Below are 19,607 nucleotides of genomic sequence, written 5' to 3'. Positions count from 1 at the left end.
TTTTGTGGGCATAGAGGATCTATAAGTGCATAGATAATGCTAGATTAACATCTGATAAACATTTTCCATACAACTTTTCTAGAGTTGGACTCAGAAACCCACTGTGGCTGAACCATTTTGCTTTTCCATAACACTCAAAGACTTACTTAAACAGGATAGGATTTAATGAAAGTGAGCACACTCCAATAGATTCTACCACGATAGTTTCCTTGAACTGTGATGCTTTTCCTCAAGTGTTTTTCTCTGGCTGACTACTGCCCATTCTCCCATCCTTCCTCCAAGAAATATTTTCAGTCTAAAACAGAGCACTGCAGTCATTTTGCACGTCAGAACTCTGTTTATTTTCTCCGAGGTACTTAGCACAATCTGTAACCACCACGGACACTCAGGTTTTCTTGTGTATTATGCCCACCCGTAGAACGCAAACTCTACATAAGCAGAAGCCATGCCTGCTCTTCTCCTCACGATTCTGTCTACAAAGCCTAGAGAACAGGGCAGAGTATATAAAAGATGCTCGAATAATTCATGATGAATGCTGGGATGCCCACCGTTTAGTTTAGGAGGAACAAGACTGAGGGGAGGGGGAAACAATTATCCCCTAGAGATGAAATTAAGGCCAATCTGCATGTTCTGTGAAAACCACTCCAAATGGAGAACCATCAAACACAAAAGTAATCTCAAATGAGTCACAAGGGCAGATGCACCAAATGACAACCGTTAATTTGAAACCAGGCTCCTTCTCTGAGTCATGAGCAGCATGAGCAGCATCATAATGGATTTAATGATTGATGATTCTCTCAAGCAGCAACCAGGAGGCCAGCTGACGAACACATGTTATGCTAAGACGCACCTCTTAAAGAAGTGTGGGAACAGCAGGTGACCCTCCACAGATGTAATCATAGGACAAATCCTCAGTCCTATCCATTCCATCCCTGGTCCTTTGCAAATGTAATGCCCAAGATTCCAAAGACTACAGAGAAACTTGCTTTCAATCACTTATTTTGAAGGACCACGAGATTAAGTCATTTATGTTGCACCTTTGACTTAAATGTAATACTTGTAAAAATGCTGAAATATCACAGGTAGGAATGAAGTGTTCACTTGTTATCCATTTTGTGTGTGTTACACTCAACTTCAAATAGAGCCGGCATTCTCCTGTCCCCAAACCAAGTGATGGTAATGCTGAATGCCTGAAATAATCTCCTAAGAGAGACTTCACTTTTTTTTTTGGGGGGGGGGGGCTCTGGAATTCTCCGTGATGTAAAATAAAAGCCAGGATTTGTAATACAGTTGACCCTTGAACAACACGGGTTTGACCTGGGCAGGTCTACTTACATGAAGATTTAAAAAATAAATAAATACAGTACAGTACTGTAAGCATATAGTTGTCTCCTGATGAGCTTTTAAATAACATTTTCTGTTCTCTAGCTTTCTTTATTGTAACAATGTAGTATATGATACATATAACAGGTAAAATATGAGTTAATTGACTGTGTATGTTATTGGTAAGGTTTCTGGTCAACAGTAGGCTACTAGTTAAGTGTTGTGGGAGTTAAAAGCGACGTGCATATTTTCAACTACTCAGGGGTTGGCACCCCTAACCCCACACTGTTCAAGGGTGAACTGCACTTTAAATACTTCTGTGCTCCTTGGTCCAGTTAGAACTTAACAGAAAACAAGGAAGACATGAATAATTATCAATTGATGTGTCTGAAAGCAATTTTAATAGGATTCAGGGAGGCATTCTTTGTTTGCCAAACTAAAAGTTAATCAAGGGTCTCAGGAGATTCTTTGAAATAAGAACATTTAGAAAAAAAATTATGGATCACCAAGTGATCAATATAGTAATAAACACAAAAAGGGGCTTAAAATGAAGTGATTAAGAGGATAACTTGGGCACCTGGGTGGCTCAGTCATTAAGCGTCTGCCTTTGGCTCAGGTCATGATTCCAGGGTCCTGGGATCGAGCCCCGCATCGGGCTCCCTGCTCCGCGGGAAGCCTGCTTCTCCCACTCCCTCTCCCCCTGCTTGTGTTCCCTCTCTCGCTGTCTCTCTCTCTGTCAAATAAATAAATAAAATCTTAAAAAAAAAAAAAAGGATAACTTCATTATAACAATGAACGAGTGTTGGTTTACAGGATGTTCACTTGGTGGGCAGCAGTGAGCTCTAACCTCTGAGTACACAGAATGAAATCTCTGTAAACACACCCAAGGCTATATTGAGACTCTATCTTGATCAGTCTCTCATTTCCTGCAGTTTTATTCACACCCATCATTCAAGTTGAGAAACCTTATTAGCATTAATGTAAGATTAAAATGCCATTCCCACTGAGCAGGGAGCCCGATGCGGGGCTTGATCCCAGGACCTGAGCCAAAGGCAGACGCTTAATGACTGAGCCACCCAGGCGCCCAAAAATGGTCTCATTTAATAGAGAAGAATTTTTTTAAAGACTCATTTATTTTATTTTTTTATTTTATTTATTTATTTATTAGAGAGTGAGTGAGAGAGAAACAGCATGAGAGGGGAGAGGGTCAGAGGGAGAAGCTGGCTCCCCGCTGAGCTGGGAGCCCTATGTGGGACTCGATCCCAGGACTCCAGGATCATGACCTGAGCCGAAGGCAGTTGCTTAACCAACTGAGCCACCCAGGCGCCCTAAAGACTCATTTATTTGTGAGAGAATGAAAGAGAGAAAATGAGAGAGTGTGCCTGTGTGCAAGGGGTGGGGAGGGACAGAGAGAAAGAGAATCTTTAAGCAGACTCTACCTATGACCAGTGTGGAGCCTGATGTGGGGCTTGATATCACGATCCTGAGATCATGACCTGTGCTGAAATCAAGAGTTGGAGGCTTACCTGACCGAGCTACTCAGGTGCCCCTTAACAGAGATTTTAATCATGAAAAATATGATTATTAAGCAAACACAGTTATATGTAAAGATCAGAATAGTTTCTATTCAAGAAATTTCTAAATGGAGAACAGTTCTGCATTAGATGGACTTACTCTGTTAATAATATATTTGTCATGTAAATATATATTAAATTTAATTCCATAATTTATCTGTAAATGTCTCTGAATTTTTTCATAGTTATGATGAATCCTATATTACTACGTTACAATTGTGTGTGTGCTACATGGATGATATAGATGGATAATTTCTTTTAAAAATGAGCATTCAAGAAAAGCTTCTTCATGGCTAACCTAAAAAAATAATTTTGGTGGGACACCTGGGTGGTTCATTTGGTTAAGTGTCTGCCTTCAGCTCAGGTCATGATCCCAAGGTCCTGGGATCTAGTCCCACAGTGGGGTCCCTGCTCAGCAGAGAGTCTGCTTCTCCCTCTGCCTGACGCTCCCCCTGGTCCTGCTCACTCACACTCTCTCTCTCTCTAACAATAAATAAAATCTTAAAAAAAAAGTTGTTAAAAAACAATAATTTTGGTATTTATATATTTATCTTTGAATGAGGGGAAACCCATAAAAAGATTTCCACTTCCACATGGGATATAGAAACCTGAAAAGTAAAGCATTGCTTTCAGTTTTACAATGAGAAAAATCTAAACCAAAAAGTCATAACTTTTCTTTTCTTTTTTTTTTTTTCATAACTTTTCTTGAACTCATCCATGGGATGAGGTTGCAGGTACTAGCTGACAGCAATTCCAAAGACGAATAAGCCCATTCCAGGAGATACAGGATGTGGAAACCATCTCTGTGACAGAATACAGGACAAAGGCAACCAACACTCACACTTAGGAAAGAACAAAACAAACCAGGTAACCTCTTGGCAAACTACTGAAGGCCAGGCATGGGGCCCAAATAGCTCAAGGACCCAGAGAGAGGGGAGTCTGCCCTTCCTTCCACAGGTGATTGTCAGAAATGTTGGGAGCACAGCAGGAGCCTGGAGGGAGCCCCCCAGATAGTTTTTCTATGGAGAGAAGGGTATGAAATATCACATGCTTCCCTGAACCCATCACTTATAGGCAATAAAAGTGTTAAACTCCTAGGGGAGGGGCAGCAAAATCTGTAACCTCCAGGGCACAGGCAAAGAGACATTGCAGCTTGGAGAAGGGTGGATAAAAAAGGCAGATCTGTATCCAGGGTGTGGCAGGAAAACCGGCATGAATTTAGTATCCTCTACGGATTCCAAGATAATGGTCTCCTGGCACTGGGGACAGGCAGGAAGTCCCCCCTGAAGACAGACAACAGGTAGAATTAGAAGGCCTTGGGAGGGAGGGTGGGGATGCTGAGCACACATCACCCCCACGTGCCGACTCTCGGGGTCTGGCATTGGCTGGAAGAGAATGGCAGCAGAGCCCTGAGGCTGGCATGAGCCCAGCACAGAGTGATGGGTAATGGGAGAGAGTTTGCAGGGCGACCCCGTCTTCTGAAAACATGTTTAGGGATGACTGGAAACCAAGGTGGAGCACTAACCCTGAGAAAAGTCTCTGGAATTCAGCACATGGTGCTGGCAGCTCACAACGGGGGGAATCTGGAGGGCGCTGGAAGAAACCAGAACAACAGGACTCAAACCAGCTCACCCGGGGCCCGCAGGGACTCAGTAGCTTACCAACAGTGCTGTGCCTATCCCCAGGTGTACGTATTATGAAAAGCATTCTCCACCATTCTACTCAAGGTGTCCAGGTTTAGTAAAGCATTTTGAGACACACATAAAAAAGCAAGAAAAAGCAACCCTTTGTCCAGAGAAAGTGACAAAGCCAGATGCAGAACATACTCCAAAAATGGAGATATTAGATGGGAATATTAAAGTAACTATGAAAAATATGTTAAAGAATCTAGGGAGACAGGTCGCATGCATGAACAGATGGAGTAATGATTGTAGAGAGACAATAATTATAGAAAAAGTCAAAAGAAAATTCTAGTTGGGGGACCCACAATATCAGAGATGAAGAATTCTTCTAATGGGCTCATTAGTTGATGTGACACCATTGGGGAAGGATTCAGGGAATCTGCAAAAGGGTTAATAGCAATCATACAAACCAGAACACAAGGAGAAAAGAGTGAATAAAACAGAAGTGAGCACCAAGAAGTATGAAATGATGTCACACAGTCTAACGTACATGTAATTGGAGTCCCAGAAGAAGCCAAAAGAGGTGGGGCAAAGTCAATATTTGGGATGGCAATGTGGCTGAGATTTGTTTGTGACTAACAGAAGATGTCAGAGCATATTGAGTACGCACATACAGTCAGCCCTAGACACACCATAATTAACCTGCTGAAATAAAACACAAAGATGAAATGTTGCAGCAAGCCAGAGAGAAGGGACACACGCATGTCTACAGATACAGGAAACGACAGGTTACTTCTCATCATCAACTAAGAACGGAGAAGACAAGGGAGTGACATCTAACATACTGAAAATGAAGAAAATTTCAACCCAGACTCCTGTACCCAGCAAAACGTCTTTCAAAAAATGAAGGTGAAATAATGACTTTTTTAAAAAAAGCAAACACGGAGAATTCGTTGCCAGCAGGCCTGCACTACAAGAAAGGCGAAAGAAAGGTCCTCGGACAGAAACTTGGATTGACCCAGAGACATAAAGAGTTCCAAAGATGCTAAAAACAAAGGTAAATATAAGATATTTATTTTTATTTTCTATTCAGTCTAAAAGATCACTGTTGTAGTAAAGTAGTAGGAACGTAAAAACCAAAAGTAGTAAAAATGTTTTGTGGGCTTTATAGCTTATAAAAATAAAATGTAAGACAACGAATAACATAAGGGATGGAAAGCATATACTAGAAATACACACTTGAAAGGCTCTTTTACATGAAAGGCCATAGTATCATTTGAAGGTGCTAAAATACTAAAGATGTATCTTTTAAACTCTCGGCAGAGCACTATATTTTTTAAGTTTTATCTAATCAGCCCATACTGGAGATAAATTGAAGCAATAAAAATATTCAGTTAAACCAAAAGCTGGCAGGGAAAGGGGAGAATCAACAAAATACAAATCAGACAAAAAGAAAGGTTCCGATAGGGCATATAGCTTCAATCTTATTACCTCTTCTTCCACCAAATCCCACTGAAATCAATAAACCCTGGTTAACTGATATATTGACATATATGACTTATATATATCAATCAACAATAGATATTCCAATATATAAAACATTCTCTGCTCTTTTCGTGTTGAGTTCAAGGATAGCTGCCAGGAGCAAGTTCATATGCTACATACCCTTAGTGCAGATTTTCTAATTTCCAGGGTCAACCAGTATATTATTGTCTACGTACATCTGTAAGGTTTCATGGTATCTGTTTGTTTTTTTTGTTCCATTTTGGTATTCTCTCTGAAGAAAAGAGCCCAGAGCAAGGGTGACCCCATGTAACTGTATCCAACTTCCCATTCAGATTAGAAGGACTGCTGGCTTCGAGAACACACAAAGCATTCAGTGATGCTGATCTTTTGAGTTTTTACCCAGATCATGCAAGAGAACCTAGATCATACATATTGGATCAGGCCTCCTTGGAATTGCTTTTGCGATCATTAAAATTTTATAATTCAGGGGCGCCTGGGTGGCTCAGTCATTAAGCGTCTGCCTTCAGCTCAGCTCATGATCCCAGGGTCCTGGGATCAGGCCCCGCATTGGGCTCCCTGCTCCGCGGGAAGCCTGCTTCTCCCTCTCCCACTCCCCCTGCTTGTGTTCCCTCTCTCACTGTCTCTCTCTGTCAAATAAATAAATAAAATCTTTAAAAATAAATAAATAAATTTTATAAAAAATAAAATAAAATTTGATAATTCATCCCAAACGTAAAAATGTTTGTTTTCTGATTGGGAAATTCCTATCAGTGCTCATCTGGAACGGTGGACTGGGATATTTACCAGAGCCTAGTGTTTACTTCCCAATGAGAAAACTGAAAGTCCTCAGACAGAAGCAGGTGTGGATCAGCCATAGCAGTTCTGGTTTTAGGGACAAACGGATTCACAAGCTCCTCTATCTTCCATGGATTATCCACCTGCTCATGAACCTCGGGGTCATCATTTGTAAAACAGAGCAGTGCATGCTGCCTTTCGGACAGGACAGTTCGGATCCTAGTATAGGGTTCAGTCAAGGGCCTTCGTGAAGAAGTGTCTCACATTCTGTGGGTCACTAGCAGTGTGACTATGGGCTATGTTCTTCCTCCTTTAAGCACTGGCCATACCTCCAAACTAGGGTTTTTTGAGGACAATTGAGTAAGGAGCTGTAACATGTTTAAAGCAGGACCTGGCATAGAGTGTGTGTTTTGGTCCTTTTTCTTATTATTTCATTGGTATCAATTTTAGTGACAAATCTGAATTTAGAGGCTTACAGATCGACAGCACATATTTTAAGGTAGATGGAAAAATATGTCAACAGATTAAAAATATGAGACAATCTTTTGGCAGCCTAATTCAACAGTCCTTCTTCTGTTTGATGTTGGCCTTAATGAGATTAATTCTACAAACCCTTTTTACGACCAGTATTTCAAACTCTGGCCCAAGGAATTAGAACTGAGAAATGAGTGCTTTTAAATACACCAGAGATTGGAAGGACATGGACGACACGGGAGGGATCAGAGTGGTGTTGGCATCAAAAAACAATCACTCAGAACAAATGTGAGCAAATGAAAACATAGCATTATGTTTGGGCAACTAAAAAATAAATACATTAAGTAATGAAACAAGGCCTTGGATTTTTAAACAAGATTCATTTCGGTGAAAAATATCTTAGTCTTTCTCTTTTAATGAAGTATATTGGTTGGGAATAAAGTAGAAAGTAGATAATTACATTGTTGCAGCTCTAATTTTATGTAATAGTAACTGAGGACTAATTATTTCACTAACACCTCTTTTTATAAGAAGTGAGTGAAAAGCCCGAATCTGCAAGATAAGTTTGAGGGGAAGATAGAAGAGCATTCATGAGTTCTAACATTGCTAATAATATTAGTGAATTTATTAACACTATCACAAATAAGGTTGATAGTTTCCTATCTACAGATGTTCACAAAATGTATCAAAGTAGCAGATTTTTTTCCAGACATTTCCTACATAAATAACATCTATAGCATCATTTTATACTGTCACCAAAGTAGTCCTATTCAAATAAATTGGAATAAACTTGCATACAAATGCCTGTAATAAGTAGGGGAATTTAACTGAAATGGGAAACAGCCCTGTGGTTTCTGTCTGGTTCAGAATATTTATCATCAGCTGGAAACCTGGCCTATCAAAAACATGCATGCATTTACATCTCAGCAAACTGTTTATCTCAATTCAAAAGATCACTTATTAAAGCTTATCCATGTATTTTCTTATTTGCAACTGCTTATTAAAGAAGATGAATATCAACATTAAGCATTTTTAGTGCTTGAAAACATGTCCTAAAATAAACCTGACTCTCATTGGAAATTCTTATTTCATTTTTACAAGGTTTACCTGCATAATCAAACGCCAAAGAAGATTTGTGAATTTGACCTTTGTCAACCCATTTATCAGACTATTAACTCACTTGCACATTCATTTTTAAAAGGTTAGTGTCTCCTTCACGATACCTTCTTCCAATTAGAATGAATAATACACAAAGCTGTGAGCTCAGTGGTACTCTGTGCTGACAGCCTTGGAGTCTAGAAGTGGAAAGGCCTATGACCATAATCTGTTTGGAAATTATGATTTTCTAGGTTTCGGGACATTAATATGAACATTTGCTATCACTCACAAAAAAAACAGGAATCGTACAAATGGTTAAGCTTTGTGCTTTTGAACAATTATTCTAGGAACTAACATCTGCATCTATCCAATTATTCCAGCTACTAACATCTGCATGTCCTCATTCGTTTGCTTTTTACAATAAATATTTCATAGAGAGAGATTTTGTATGACCCACTTTCATGCAACTTTTAAAGTAGTTTTAGAACAATACTATTTTCCTATGTAATGAGGGTGTGCACTTTGTTTCCATTCAGAAAGGTACTCAGTATAACAATGGAAGCTGGATGCAGAAAGAGTTGACCTTACTTTTGTATTCCAGGTGAAAGCCAGCAGCTGCCACACTAATATCAGACTGGAAATGCAGATAGAGCTGGTTGGAGGTGCTGTTCAGAAGGGCTGGGACTGTGGTTCCTGCAGGAGACACGGAGTAGAGCAATAACATGACAAATGCGTTCACTTATCTGTCTATAAAATAGATGCGGGTATCTGTTTTGGTCTCCAAATCCCTATGGTCTGACAGCCACCTATGTAATCTGAGTATTGGCTTTAATCCTTTTGTACTTGGAGACTTTCTCTTGTTCTCATACTGTAAAGTTACACATTTTCTCTGCTCTCCTCAAGCTGATGTGACATCTTTCTATTGTATCAGTACATGGACACAGAAATTCTTATATTTTACCATGCATTGGCTTTTCACATTGCATTCCTGTTTTTTAAGATTTTATTTATTTATTATTTGGGGCCACAAGCATGGGGGAGCAGCAGAGGGACAGGGAGAAGCAGACTCCCCACTGAGCAGGGATCCTGACATGGGGCTCGATCCCAGAGCCCTGGGATCATGACCTGAACCTAAGGCAGATGCTTAACCAACTGAGCCACCCAGGTGCCCCTCACACTGCATTCTTTTAACAACACAATCATTTTGTTTGTTTGTTTGTTTGTTTTGTTTTGACTTGAACAAAGAAGGGATAAAACTTAAATGAGCAAGTCTTATGGAGGTCCTGGGGAGGGGGCAGCAGTTAGCCTGGGTGGATTGACCAATATATTATTGATAAAATGCTGCTTTTGACTACGTAACCTCTCTTCTATCCTTGTGTGATCCGTGCTGAACAATGTTCCCACTGAGAGCTGCAAATGATTCCAACTAAGCACGTGTGAAAAGGAAAATGCAGGTTTATGATAAATAATGCTTCCTTTACTTAAAATGTTCTGCCTTGTGTCGTGACAACCCACAAGTCAGCAGGAGATGTATAGACATCGAGGACAAGAGTGACAAAGACACTGTGATATTGGAGGGGGCTGAGGAAAAGAAAAATGTCCATCAATCAGAAGTTTAAAGTATTCTGGTAGGAGGTATTACATACGGGAAATGATAAGGAACTTTAAATCCCGTTTTCTACGAGCGCACGTGCTCGCTGCTCCCTGCATGGACTTGCTCTCTCAAGGGCATACTTAGCACTTAGGAGAGTCGAGGAAACACCTGTTGTGTCAAACTCACTGTGGTGTGAGCAAATTACTAGACCAAGCTACACTGAAAAAAATCCTATTGTGTAACGGAATAAGGAGATAAGTTCATAATTATCCAAGACAGATGAACATTGTCAGAAAGGTAAGATCTTCCATCATCTTTCCCTCTCCACTTTAGTGATCCTGGTGACCTCCACCAGCTTTAAGTCAACAGCTCCAGGTACAGATTCCAGCTGGCCTCACGTCACTGGGTGTCCGAAGGACCTTTGAAGATGGCGTATGCAATGCCTAACTCATAATCCAAGCCTGTAAACCCTGGCCAGCCTCCTGCGTTCCCCGAGTTAGTCAACAACACTGCTAGCATTTCCTCCTTCCCCCATTAGAGGCTTCCTTCTCTCTGTGACCCCACACTGCCCTGCAACCTGCTAACGGGCCCCACCTAGCCAGCCTCCCCCTGCCCCTTCACCACCATCACCCCAGTGCCACCCACCAGCACCCATGAGCTCGATGAGTGCAACCCTCTCTCAACCTGTTTTCTGAATCTACTATTGTCCTCAAACAGTTCATTCTCTATTCAGGAGTTGGAGGAAAGGATTTTTTTAAAAAATGAACTTATGATTATTTCATACTATAATTCTCATGGATTCTTGATGATCTTAGGATGGGATTTCAGCCTCCTTGATTTGGCCTAAAGACCTTGCATGATCTAACCACTGCCTGTATTTCTGGCTTCTCTTTTTCACAACTGATGTTTTCTGTTTGAGGTGTCCCCTAATTGTAGCCTGGGATGCTCTTTCCCTTCTCTTCTGATCCATTTTACCTTCCTTTTTTTTATATTCAATTATAATTAACATACAATGTTATATTAGTTTCAGGTGTACAATATAATGATTCAGTATTTCTATGCATTACTCAGTGCTTGTCCCGACAAGTGTGCTCTTAATCCCCATCACCTATTTCCCCATCCCCCGGCCCAACTTCCCTCTGATGACCACCAGTGTGTTCTCTACATTTAAGAGTCTGTCTTTTGTTTGTCTCTTATTTTATTTGTTCATGTGTTTTGTTTCTTAAAATCCACATATGAGTGAAATCATACGGTATTCGACTTTCTCTGACTGACTTATTTCACTTAGCATAATACTCTCTAGCAACATCCATGTTGTTGCAAATGGCGAGATGTCATTCTTTCTCCTGTCTCAATAATATTCCATTGTGTATATACCACTTCTTCATCCATTCATCAGTCAGTGGACACTTAGGCTTCTTCCATATTTTGGCTGTTGTAAATAATGCTGCTATAAACATAGGTTGGTGAGGATGCAGAGAAAGGGGAACCTCCTCCACTGCTGGTGGGAACGCAAGCTGGTGCAACCACTCTGGAAAATAGTATGGAGGTTCCTCAAAAATTAAAACTAGAACTACCATGATCCAGTAATTATTCCTACCTATTGCTACTCCTTCAACAATCCCCCCTCCCTTCTCACACCAAGTGACTTACTCATGCAGTAAACATGTCTTCACCAGCTTGACAAACCTATCAACCGCCTCACCAGACACACCAGTTATTTCCTGGCTACATACCAAGCAGAGCTTCCCCTGATCAGCACAGAGCCTCAAAGCCTGGCACTTTATTCAGTACCTGAGGACAAGAAGCAGAGCGACCCATCACATGAACCAGGGAGCCGTGGAAGCTTCCATCAGGCATCTACTCTGTAGCCCACAGCTGTCATCACTCTCAGCTCTTGCCTGGGCTGATGAAATGAGCATCAGTTGACCCCCCGAGCCCTCATCTACCTTCTCCCCACACAGTCCACATTCTGCACACAAACGATCTCTTCATAAATGAATAATGCTTGTAAATTTCATTTTTAGACATGGCAGAAACACACATCTTTCACTGACACTTTAAAACTACTTCAACGTGCTCTGAGGGATCATCCTGTAGAGCTGGGGAAATTCAATCCCCATCCTGACTGGGGGTCTGGTCCCTGCTCAAAGAGAGCAAACAGCCCCAAACATGCAGGTCTTCTGCTCTTCACATCACATCTGCGCATTCCCCAAGCTCACGTGGTCCCTCGATTCCAGCAGCTCCAAGGTCCAGTGCTGGCCTTCGGCAGACTGCTCTCTGACTTCCTAGTGCATCAGACACTGATGCCCTCAGGTCCTGCCTCCTCCCTGCAGCACCGTGAGCGATTCCACCATAACTTGAGTCCCCGGAGGATCTCCAGGCCTGGAGAGCTTCTCACCTTCCTTCTGGTCACGTCAGCTGTTTGAACCTTGAGACTTGCCATCCTCTCTGCTTTCAGGAGCTGTGGTTTTTGGAAGCCCAGAGCCAGGAGAGGCCTGAACCTGGCTATGGAAAAACTGCTGCCTTTAGCCAAGCCAAGGGCAAAACCAGGCTCTCTCCGGGCACGAGGACGGGAAGAATACCGGCGGAGAGAGACAGAAATAACATCCCAGTAAAATATCCTATCAGGCAAGATGGCGGAGGAGTAGGAGACCTGGATTTCGTCTCCTCTCAGGAATTCAGCTGGATAGGGATCAAACCATTCTGAACACCTACAAACTCAACAGGAGATCGAAGAAAAGAAGAGCAACAACTCTCTCATCAGAAAAGCGACCACGTTCTGGAAGGTAGGACGTGCGGAGAAGTGAATCCGAGGCGATATTCGGGAGGATAGACGGCGGGGGAGGGGCCTCCGTTGGCCGCTTCTGGCAAGTGATAGAGCCGAGGAGCACAAAATCGGAACTTTTAAAAGTCAGCTCCACCGAGGGACGTCACTCTGGTGGCTGAGCGGGGGGTGGAACCCTCCGGGACACTGTGGTCTCAGGACCCTCGGGGTCACAGAAAGACTGGGGGTGCCTGAGTGTGGCAGGGCTCCCAGGTAACGGAGCAGGGCTCTCAGCTCGGGGTTGCCACTGACCGTGATCCACGGCACAGTCGGGTCCCTGCTCCTCCAGCAGGGACCCAACAAGAGGCAGATCTGGGGAGACTCACCTTCCTCCCCCGGGAGGAGCCGCGCGGGAGGGCACCGCAGGGATCTGCTGGGTTGGGAGACTCCACCCGGGGTCGGGTGCCAGAGACAGAAACGCGCGGTCACAGGCCGGGTGAGCACGGAGTGCGGCCGGAGACCGGGGAGACGGGAGTGACTGGCGGCTTTTCTCTGGGGGCTCACTGAGGAGCGGGGCCCCGAAGTCTCAGCTCCTCCGGGCGGAGATTGGGAGGCCGCCATTTTCACTCTCCGCTTCCAAAGCTGTACGGAAAGCTCACAGGGAACAAAAGTCCGGAGAGCAAACGCGAGCAGATGACTTAGCCGGGAGGGGGCAAGGGCGGGGCAATTCCGCCTCCGGCAGAGACATTTGGAAACCACGGCAACAGGCCCCTCCCCAGAAGATCGGTGAGAACAGCCAGCCAAGACCAAGTTTGCCGATCAATGAGAACGGCAGAACTCCAGCCCTAGGGGACTACTGCACATAGAATTCACGGCTTTTTTACCATGATTCTTTAGTCTTTCAAACTTAATTTTTTTTAACTGTCTCTTTGTCTTTTTTCTCTTTTTTTTTTGAATTTTTCTTTTTCCCTTTTCCAACCGACATCTTATCAATCCCTTTTTTTAAAAAACATTTTTATTTTTAATTTTTAGAGTCATATTCTATCCCTTCATAGTAGTTACCCATATTTTTCGCTTATATATTTAAGTTGTTCTCTCTTTAAAATTTTGAGATAGTTTCTTCTAACAGATTAAAATAGACCCTAAATCTCTAGTATATGGTGTTTTCTATTCCCCTGCCTGATCACATCCTCTCCCTTTTTTTTCTTTTTTCTTTTTTTAAATCACCTTCTTTCTTTTTTCAAACAACTTCTTATCAATTCCTTTTATAAAACTTTTTATAATTTCCATCTTTACAGTCATATTCAATCCCTTCTTCATATCAACCCTTATTTTTGTACATATATAAGTTTTTCTTTCTTTAAAATTTTGGGAGGCACTTTATTCTAAAGGACCAAAATACACCCCAAATCTAGTGTGTGGCACTGATCTATATACCAGCCTGATCATATTTGATCACATTCTGTTTTGTTGTTGTTGTTGTTGTTTTGTTTTGTTTGTTTTTGTTTTTACCTTCATCTTTTTCTTTTTTTTTCTTTTTCTTTTTTCTCTCGTTCCCTTTCTTTTCCCACTGCTTCAGGTCTTTTCTGATTTGTTTAGAGTATATTTTCTGGGGACATGGTTACTCTGCTAGCATTTTGTTCTCTCATTAATCTATTCTCCTCTGCACAAAATGACAAGATGGAAAACACCTCAACAAAAAGAACAAGAGGTAGTACCGACTGCAAGGGACCTACTCAATACGGACATTAGTACAATGTCAGATCTAGAGTTCAGAATCATAACTTTAAAGATACAAGCTGGGGGCGCCTGGGTGGCTCAGTCGTTAAGCGTCTGCCTTCGGCTCAGGTCATGATCCTGGGGTCCTGGGATCGAGTCCCACATTGGGCTCCCTGCTCGGCGGGAAGCCTGCTTCTCCCTCTCCCACTCCCCCTACTTGTGTTCCTGCTCTCGCTGTGTCTCTCTCTGTCAAATAAATAAATAAAAAATCTTAAAAAAAAATAAAAAAAAATAAAGATACTAGCTGGGCTTGAAAAAAATATGGAAGTTATTAGAGAAACCCGTTCTGGAGAAGTAAAAGAACTAAAATCCAACCAAGTCGAAATCAAAAAGGCTATTAATAAGGTGCAATCAAAAATGGGGGCGCTAACTGCTAGAATAAATGAGGCAGAAGAGAGAATCAGTAATATAGAAGATGAAATGATGGAAAATAAAGAAGCTGAGAAAAAGAGAGATAAACAACTACTGGATCACGAGGGCAGAATTCGAGAGATAAGCGATAGTATAAGATGAAACAACATTAGAATAATTGGGATCCCAGAAGAAGAAGAAAGAGAGAGAGGGGCAGAAGGTATAATGGAGCAAATTATAGCAGAGAACTTCCCTAATTTGGGGAAGGAAACAGGCATGAAAATCCAGGAAGCCCAGAGAACCGCTCTCAAAATCAATAAAAATAGGTCAACACCCCGACATCTAATAGTAAAACTTACGAGTCTCATAGACAAAGAGAAAATCCTGAAAGCAGCTCAGGAGAAGAGATATGTAACCTACAAGGGTAGAAACATTAGATTGGCAACAGACCTATCCACAGAGACCTGGCAGGCCAGAAAGGACTGGTATGATATATTCAGAGCACTAAATGAGAAAAATATGCAGCCAAGAATCCTATATCCAGCTAGGCTGTCATTGAAAATTGAAGGAGAGATCAAAAGCTTCCAGGACAAACAAAAACTAAAGGAATTTGCAAACACAAAACCAGCCCTACAGGAAATCTTGAAAGGGGTCCTCTAAGCAAAGAGAGAGCCTAAAAGCAACATAGACCAGAAAGGAACACAGACAATATACGGTAACAGTCATCTTACAGGCAATACAATGGCACTAAATTCCTATCTTTCAATAGTTACCCTGAATGTAAATGGGCTAAATGCCCCAATCAAAAGACACAGGCTATCAGACTGGATTAAAAAACAAGACCCATCGATATGCTGTCTGAAAGAGACTCATTTTAGAACCAAAGACACCCCCAGATTGAAAGTGAGGGGGTGGGAAACTATTTACCATGCTAATGGACACCAAAAGAAAGCTGGGGTGGCAATCCTTATATCAGACAAATTAGATTTTAAACCAAAGACTGTAATAAGAGATGAAGAAGGACATTATATCCTACTTAAAGGATCTATCCAACAAGAAGATCTAACACTTGTAAATATCTATGCCCCTAACATGGGAGCAGCCAATTATATAAGGCAATTAATAACAAAAGCAAAGAAACACATCAACAACAATACAATAATAGTGGGGGACTTTAACATCCCCCTCATTGAAATGGACAGATTGTCTAAGCAAAAGATCAACAAGGAAATAAAGACTTTAAATGACACACTGGACCAAATGGACTTCACAGACATATTCAGAACATTCCACCCCAAAGCAACGGAATACACATTCTTCTCTAGTGCCCATGGAACATTCTCCAGAATAGATCACATCCTAGGTCATAAATCAGGTCTCAACCGGTACCAAAAGATTGGGATCATTCCCTGCCAATTTTCAGACCACAATGCTTTGAAACTAGAACTCAATCACAAGAGGAAAGTCGGAAAGAACTCAAATACATGGAGGCTAAGGAGTATCCTACTGAAGAATGAATGGGTCAACCAGGAAATTAAAGAAGAATTAAAAAAATACATGGAAACCAATGAAAATGAAAACACAACTGTTCAAAATCTTTAGGATGCAGCAAAGGCAGTCCTAAGAGGAAAGTATATAGCAATACAAGCCTTTCTCAAGAAACAAGAAAGGTCTCAAGTACACAACCTAACCCTCCACCTAAAGGAGCTGGAGAGAGAACAGCAAATAAAGCCTAAACTCAGCAGGAGAAGAGAAATCATAAAGATCAGAGCAGAAATCAATGAAATAGAAACTAAAAGAACAGTAGAACAGATCAACGAAACTAGGAGCTGGTTCTTTGAAAGAATTCACAAGATTGATAAACCCCTGGCCAGACTTATCAAAAAGAGAAGAGAAATGACCCAAATCAACAAAATCATGAATGAAAGAGGAGAGATCACAACCAACACCAAAGAAATACAAACAATTATAAGAACATATTATGAGCAACTCTATGCCAGCAAATTAGATAACCTGGAAGAAATGGATGCATTCCTAGAGATGTATCAACTACCAAAACTGAACCAGGATGAAATAGAAAACCTGAACAGACCTATAACCACTAAGGAAATTGAAGCAGTTATCAAAAATCTCCCAAAAAACAAAAGCCCAGGGCCAGATGGCTTCCCAGGGGAATTCTACCAAGCATTTCAAGAAGAATTAATATCTATTCTTCTGAAACTGTTCCAAAAAATAGAAATGGAAGAAAAATTTCCAAACTCATTTTATGAGGCCAGCATTACCTTGATCCCCAAACCAGACAAAGACCCCATCAAAAAGGAGAATTACAGACCAATATCCCTGATGAACATGGATGCAAAAATTCTCACCAAAATACTAGCCAATAGGATCCAACAGTACATTAAAAGGATTATTCACCATGACCAAGTGGGATTTATCCCTGGGCTGCAAGTTGGTTCAACATCCGCAAACCAATCAATGTGATCCAATACTTAACAAAAGAAAGAACAAGAATCATATGATCCTCTCAGTAGATGCAGAAAAAGCTTTTGACAAAGTACAGCATCCTTTCTCCATCAAAACTCTTCAGAGTATAGGCATAGAGGGTACATACCTCAATATCATAAAAGCCATCTATGAAAAACCTACAGCGAATATCATTCTCAATGGGGAAAAACTGAGAGCTTTCCCCCTAAGGTCAGGAACGCGGCAGGGATGTCCACTATCACCACTGCTATTCAACATAGTATTGGAAGTCCTAGCCACAGCAATCAGACAACAAAAAGAAATCAAAGGCATCCAAATTGGCAAAGAAGTCAAACTCTCACTCTTTGCAGATGATATGATACTTTATGTGGAAAACCCCAAAGACTCCACCCCAAAACTGCTAGAACTCATACAGGAATTCAGTCAAGTGGCAGGATATAAAATCAATGCACAGAAGTCAGTGGCATTCCTGTACACCAACAACAAGACAGAAGAAAGAGAAATTAAGGAGTCGATCCCATTTACAATTGCACCCAAAACCATAAGATACCTAAGAATAAATCTAACCAAAGAGACAAAGGAGGATCTGTACTCAGAAAACTATAAAATCCTCATGAAAGAAATTGAGGAAGACACAAAGAAATGGAAAAACGTTCCATGCTCATGGATTGGAAGAACAAATATTGTGAAGATGTCAATGCTACCTAGAGCAATCTACACATTCATTGCAATCCCCATCAAAATACCATCCACTTTTTTCAAAGAAATGGAACAAATAATCCTAAAATTTGTATGGAACCAGAAAAGACCCCGCATAGCCAGAGGAATGTTGAAAAAGAAAAACAAAGCCGGCGGCATCACAATTCCGGATTTCCAGCTCTATTACAAAGCTGTCATCATCAAGACAGCATGGTACTGGCACAAAAACAGACACATAGATCAATGGAAAAGAATAGAAAGCGCAGAAATGGACCCTCAACTCTATGGTCAACTCATCTTTGACAAAGCAGGAAAGAATGTCCAATGGAACAAAGACAGTCTCTTCAACAAATGGTGTTGGGAAAACTGGATAGCCACATGCAGAAGAATGAAACTGGACCCTTTCCTTACACCACACGCAAAAATAGACTCCAAATGGTTGAAAGACCTCAATGTGAGACAGAAGTCCATCAAAATCCTAAAGGAGAACACAGGCAGCAACCTCTTTGACCTCAGCAGAAGCAACTTCTTCCTAGAAACATCGCCAAAGGCAAGGGAAGCAAGGGCAAAAATGAACTATTGGGACTTCATCAAGATAAAAAGCTTTTGCAAAGCAAAGGAAACAGTCAACAAAACCAAAAGACAACCGACAGAATGGGAGAAGATATTTGCAAATGACATATCAGATAAAGGGCTAGTATCCAAAATCTATAAAGAACTCATCAAACTCAACACCCAAAGAACAAAGAATCCAATCAAGAAATAGGCAGAAGACATGAACAGACATTTTTCCAAAGAAGACATCCAAATGGCCAACAGACACATGAAAAAGTGCTCAATATCGCTCGACATCAGGGAAATCCAAATCAAAACCTCAATGAGATACCACCTCACACCAGTCAGAATGGCTAAATTTAACAAGTCAGGAAATGACAGATGTTGGCGGGGATGCGGAGAAAGGGGAACCCTCCTACACTGTTGGTGTGAATGAAAGCTGGTGCAGCCACTCTAGAAAACTGTATGGAGGTTCCTCAAAAAGTTGAAAATAGAGCTACCATATGATCCAGCAATTGCACTACTGGGTATTTACCCCAAAGATACAAAAGTAGGGATCCGAAAGGGTACATGCACCCCAATGTTTATAGCAGCAATGTCCACAATAGCCAAACTGTGGAAAGAGCCAATATGTCCATCGACAGATGAATGGATAAGGAAGAGGTGGTATATATATACAATGGAATATTATGCAGCCATCAAAATGAATGAGATCTTGCCATTTGCAATGACGTGGATGGATCTGGAGGGTATTATGTTGAGTGAAATAAGTCAAACAGAGAAAGACATGTATCATATGATCTCACTGATACGAGGAATTCTTAATCGCAGGAATCAAACTGAGTGTTGTTGGAGTTGGGGGTGGGGTGGGAGGGATGGGGTGACTGGGTGATAGACACTGGGGAGGGTATGTGCTCTGGTAAGCGCTGTGAATCATGCAAGACTGTTGAATCTCAGATCTGTACCTCTGAAACAAATAATGC

General features: G+C 41.4%; 1 protein-coding gene across 1 annotated transcript in view; it reads right to left on the bottom strand.

Moving 5' to 3' along the window:
• CSMD1 (CUB and Sushi multiple domains 1) overlaps nucleotides 1-19,607 on the bottom strand; it is a 519,075-nt gene that overhangs the window by 215,031 nt on the left and 284,437 nt on the right. Inside the window, exon 26 of the mRNA XM_035003847.1 lies at nucleotides 8,981-9,085. Within this exon, the coding sequence (XP_034859738.1) occupies nucleotides 8,981-9,085 (105 nt within the window). The remainder of the gene's footprint in view (nucleotides 1-8,980; nucleotides 9,086-19,607) is intronic.

Source organism: Mirounga leonina, unplaced genomic scaffold, assembly GCF_011800145.1.
Source record: "Mirounga leonina isolate KUSES-001 unplaced genomic scaffold, KU_Mleo_1.0 Mir_128, whole genome shotgun sequence".
Taxonomy (NCBI): Eukaryota; Metazoa; Chordata; class Mammalia; order Carnivora; family Phocidae; genus Mirounga; species Mirounga leonina.
The sequence above is the reverse complement of the archived record's forward strand: the minus strand, read 5'-3'. Positions and strand labels throughout refer to the sequence as shown.